General features: G+C 41.8%; 1 protein-coding gene across 1 annotated transcript; it reads right to left on the bottom strand.

Annotated features, from left to right (window-relative positions):
* Positions 1-698: 698 nt before the first annotated feature.
* Positions 699-2,313, bottom strand: LOC115271629 (olfactory receptor 52D1). Its single transcript, XM_029914531.1, has one exon. The coding sequence runs from the start codon at positions 2,311-2,313 to the stop codon at positions 1,357-1,359; it is 957 nt and encodes a 318-aa protein (XP_029770391.1). The 3' UTR covers positions 699-1,356.
* Positions 2,314-5,316: the final 3,003 nt, after the last annotated feature.

The following is a 5,316-nucleotide window of genomic DNA, read 5'->3' as shown; positions in this document are numbered from 1 at the left end:
ACAGGAGCAGAACAGCACTTCCCCTCCACAGTCCCACCTTCAGCTCTTTTGTATATGTTGTTCTCTGTTCCTGAGATTATTACACCACCGGGTCTCTTTATCATTTAGTACCTCAAAAAACAACGGGTCTTCACTTTCGTTACTGTGTGTTTGTGCAGATGGGCATCCTCACATGTATCTCATACTGAAGAAGGTATGAGATATTGTCCACATAGATGCATAACCATGGCACCATAGCACTTCTCTGAATCATTGGCTCTTAATTAAGGATGCTGACAATAATCATGTTTTGAATTATGAGGAGAACCAACTGTAACTTATTTGTGTATTTTAAAACTGAGGTTTCTAAGGCAAAGGAGGGCTATTAAAAAAAGCACTTGGATTTTGAGAAGGCCTCCCTGGATTCTTAATGACGGATAATTTTATAGCTAAATGGAAAGGGATTTAAAAATGGAAGACAAGAGGAGGAATGGGAGAAAATATAGTTTTCACAGGCACTATTCATATTCCAAGCACAGTCTAAATATTTTAGAGTTGTTGTTTAATATAGTTACCATAATAAGCTTGTAAAATGATATAAAATCATCCTAAATAAGTTGTAAGTTGGCTAATAAAGTTCAGAGTGTAAGTAACATTCTCATTTATTGGTTGATCATTTTATATGTCAGGCAGTGCCTTAAGTTTTCTGCATTCGTGAACTCAATTATTCCTTGTCAGCATTAGCAGTGAGATATTAACATTTATTCATTAACAGTTGGCCAAATCGAGACATAGAGAGATTTAGTAACATGCTCAAGACCACAAAGACAGCAAGTAGAGGAACCAAGATTCACACCCAGGTACTCTGACTTGAGACTTAGTGCTCTTCATCACTATCCAAAGCACTGAATATCAGATTGAATTTACTGCAAATGTTCATTTCCCTTTTTACTCGGACTCACAGAAGAATATTTCCACTATGAAACAGAGACTCATTTAAGAAGAGAAATTGTCTTGATCTTTAGTAAGTCATGGAAACATTTGCAGGAAAAGAAAAACAGTTAGGAGCATTCTGTACAGGCACTACATAGGAACCGAGATTTCTCCAAGGTGTGCTTATTCCTAATTGTAACATTTACCCAAGAGTAAAAATATTATCATCTCTCTGAGTTATTCAAAGTTTCTCAAGGAGCCTGAGGAATGTCTTATGTTCAATGTAATTTTTGATACTTCCAATACCTCTGGCCTTCTCTTTGCTTTCACTGCTTCCTCTACTGTAAACACATTTCTGTCATGTCAGAGGTCTCCACTCATGTAAATGCATCTAGAAAGCTCAGAACCAATTTACTTTCCTTACTCCTATCCTGTGCTCAAATTTCAAGTTGAAATTTTCCCAAAGTGAAGCAGTCTCAGAAGTCGACTCCGAATCTCCTTGGTCCTAGCCCCATAGATGATGGGGTTGAGCACAGGAGGCACCAGCACATACAGGTTTGCCAGGAAAATGTGCACATTCTTGGGGACTCGGTGCTGGCCAAAACGGTGGGTGAGGAAGGAGAAGAAGGCAGGAATGTAGAAGACCAGGATGACCCCGAGGTGGGAGCCACAGGTACTCAGAGCCTTGTGCCTAGCATCTTGAGATGGAAGGCGGAAGACAGCACGGAGTATGAAGCCATAGGAAATGGCAATGAGGATGGCATCCAGACCCACGGCCAGCAAGGCCACAGTCAGCCCATAGACAACATTGACAGTGATGTTGGCACAGGCCAGGCGAGCGATGCCCATGTGCTCACAGTATGTGTGGGCCATGACATGGTGACCACAGTAAGGCAGTCGCTTCAACAGGAAGATGAATGGGGAAACAATGGCCACACTACGGAATAGCCCAACAAGGCTAATAGTGCCTATGACAGTATGGGTGAGGATGGTTGTGTATCTCAGTGGGTCGCAGATAGCCACATAGCGATCAAAGGCCATGGCGAGAAGAACCGAGGACTCCAGGGCATAGATAGAATGGACACAAAACATCTGGGCCAGGCATCCACCGAAGGAAATCTCTCCAGCATGGACCCACAAAATGGCTAATGTCTTGGGCACAGTGGTGGAGCTGAGAGCCAGGTCGGTGAGTGAGAGAAGGCACAGGAAGAGGTACATGGGTGCATGAAGAGCACTGTCTGTCCCAATGACCAGGATGAGGGCAGCGTTCCCAGCCAGCGCTACCAGATACACGGCACAGAAGGGGATGGCGATCCAGATGTGGGCCCCCTCCAGCCCTGGGATGCCTGTCAGGATGAGGGTGTCTGGGAGACTGTCATCACTGATGTTGGAAGCTGACATTCTGCTTGGAAATAAAGGGTTCTGTCCAAGGGGTCATGGTATTCTTGCCCTGTAACATCAGGTGCTTGAGTCATTCACACAAAATGATGAACTTTCTGCGAAATCATCTTTTTTAGGCTGAGGAAAATATTATTTTTAACTTGTTCAAGAATCTTGAAATATATTATCACATATAGTCAGTTTTTTTCTTCCTGCTAATTCCTATAGTCATCAATGATGTTTTTAGTTCTATATTCCAAGCACCAAACATTTAGGCATCTTTACAATTAGGCAACTTACCTCTACACCTCCATCGTTTATTAATGTCTAGTCCACTCACGTTGAGGGATGTCCCTTCTCTCTTTCATTCATACTTATAGAGTCTTCTGTCTTTATTGTCTTTTCTCTTTTTTCTAAGCTTCAGTTTAAGTTTTTCTTCTTCCTGAACCTTTCCTTTCTTCTGGCACTTAATGATATTTTATTTTATTTTTAATCTTTCAGCTACTTTACAAAATCCCATTGGCTGAGACTATGCTTTTATGCAATTGTACACTTTATCCTGACCGTGCCCAAGTCCTGATGTAGACATTTTGTCAATGATCAACTTAAGACTCAATTCCATTAACTTTACTAACATTCATCAGCTTTTTGACTTCATGATATAATAATGCAATCACTATATTTTCTGCATTTGTATGTATCTCCATAAATATACAGTACATAACTTCATTTTATATCTTACCTGGAATGCCTAGAAAAAGGCTATGCCACCTAATTATGCTTCCATACCTCCTGATTAAGTATCTACAGTGTGCTGAGTATTCCTGAGGACATCGCAGAAGAGCGAGAGAGATACATGAGACAATCCAGCTGAGACAGCACTCCCTACCATGACAAAGCCAGCCCAAGGTCTTCCATGACCCCCAGTGTAATGCTTGGATACTGAGGCTAAATCAGAAGACCCAGGGCTGACAGAGGCACACCAAGGGAGAAAATGGAGTGCCCTGGTCTTGCTCTCAGTGAACATATTTTGGAACGGGAATCTGTTATGATTGTAGAAGTCTTGCTGATATTTTCAAACATTCTCTTTGAGTAAACATATTGTCTACTTAGAAGAAATCTGAACAGGATTCTGAGAAACTTGAATTTTAGTCCTGAGTCTCTAACAGAATTGATTGTGACACTGAAGAAATATTCTTCTTTTTTGGGTAGTCTTAATTTGGAAAAAGTAGTGACTCAATAGTCATTCTCTCTTTGTATCTGCTCATTAATGTGGCATTGGAATAATCCCACAACCTTTTTGGGCCTTCTTTTTTTTTTCTATCACTAAATTTGAAATAGCATCATGTGGTCTTTACCCTCAGAAAACGTATGGTTGAGCAAAAAGTAATATTTGTGAGATTAAAAATTAATTTAAAAAGTTTTAAATGTTTATTTATTTTTGATACAGAGACAGAGCCTGGGCAGGGCAGGGGCAGAGAGAGAGGAAGACACAGAATCTGAAGCAGGCTTCAGCCTCTGAGCTGTCAGCACAGAGCTTGAGGTGCACAGGGGTTTGAACTCACAGACCGCGAGATCATGACCTGAGCCAAAGCCAGATGCTTAACCAATTAAGCCACCCAGGTGCCCCGAGATTAAAAATTTAGACACCACAAATAATCTTCCCCTTTTCTGCAAACTTTTTATCACCTAACAACCTTCTGGAGAAAATAAAGTGTAATTATCATTTGCACTCTTAATCAATGGGAGGACAAGGTCCAGAGAGGTAAACTGATGTAATCCACATCACAGAGCATGTTACTCGCACAACTGAAATGAGGGATTCTGACTTTTGGACCCTAATTCAGACTTTCAGGCTATACCTCACCCAAGTGTGCATAAATAGGACCAATATCTGAATTCCTACCTCTTTTAAACAAGACACTTTGTCTAATATCAGTTCATAAAGCTGAAATCAATTTATCAGTTATTTGAAGACCAAAGAGATAAAGAGAATTGGGGAGCCTCTCTTATTTGGACAGAGACTTCCACTGATGACATCAAAGTGTCTTGGTCTCAGCCTTGACATGAGCATTGACACTAAGAGAGAGAGGCTTGGATGGTGGAGGCCAGAGAGCAACAATTATTACCATCTTCCTTTCCTCTCTCTTCCTAGCCTATTCTTGCCCCTTAAGGAAGATTTTAAGTGGTTATTATAAGATAGTGGTACTCTGTGATATTCTGGGTTGTGAAGAGCAGAAAAACGGTGGTTAGAGAAGAGTTGAATTTATTCCCCTTAGGAAGCAACAGGATAAGGATATTGAGGGAGTGCCACCCTGGTCCACAATGGGAGCATCCTCCCAAATGTCCCAGAGTCTTGTCCTTGAGTCCTCTTCTCTGACTTGGGCCTCAGTTATTTAACTGTGTTCTTTCCTTGAACAGAGTTGTGGAATCTGATATTAACAGCATACCTGTGTGGTAGACACGCACTTGCAGACGGCGCACACTGAGGTTGTAGGTGTCCTGAGTGTGAGGCTGTGGGGACAGAGAGTAGTTGAGTGACAGCTTGTGGAGGAGGTGTGTATCTGGATACATGGTGTGACCGAAGGAGGCGAAAGCTGTGTTTCTGTGTACGTTTGGATGAATGCGGAAGGAGGGAGCAGACGGGGCTGAATGTGTAATCTGGGTTGAAATAGCTTTTTTCTCACCTGAGTTCTGTGGGCTCAGTGAATGTCTTCAGCTCAGCTCTATGTCCCAGCCTGGTCTGGTCAATGGGCTTAATAAGGGAGCTTATTTATTGGCTCTGTCTGTGATGCTCTGGAGCGTAAAGCAAAGTGGCGACCTCCAGGGACTTGGTCCGTGAGGCACACTTTGAGAGACAGAACGAGAAGGAGGGGGGCTGTGATAAAATGAGGAAGAAATAAAGAAGAAGAATCTTCCTTGATGACTTTGCCAGGAATGTGGAAATGAAACATCTGGTATACATTGTTTTATGTTTTATCCTCTCTTCTTATCTCTCTGTTTCTCTTTTCTTCCTTATCTCTT

The sequence above is a fragment of the Suricata suricatta genome, chromosome 11 (assembly GCF_006229205.1).
Source record: "Suricata suricatta isolate VVHF042 chromosome 11, meerkat_22Aug2017_6uvM2_HiC, whole genome shotgun sequence".
In the NCBI taxonomy this organism is placed as follows: domain Eukaryota; kingdom Metazoa; phylum Chordata; class Mammalia; order Carnivora; family Herpestidae; genus Suricata; species Suricata suricatta.
This window is presented reverse-complemented; position numbering and strand designations above follow the sequence as displayed.

Coding starts and splice junctions, on each gene's coding strand:
- LOC115271629 (XM_029914531.1), bottom strand. CDS start 2,313: ATGTCAGCTTCCAACATCAGTGATGACAGTCTCCCAGACACCCTCATC.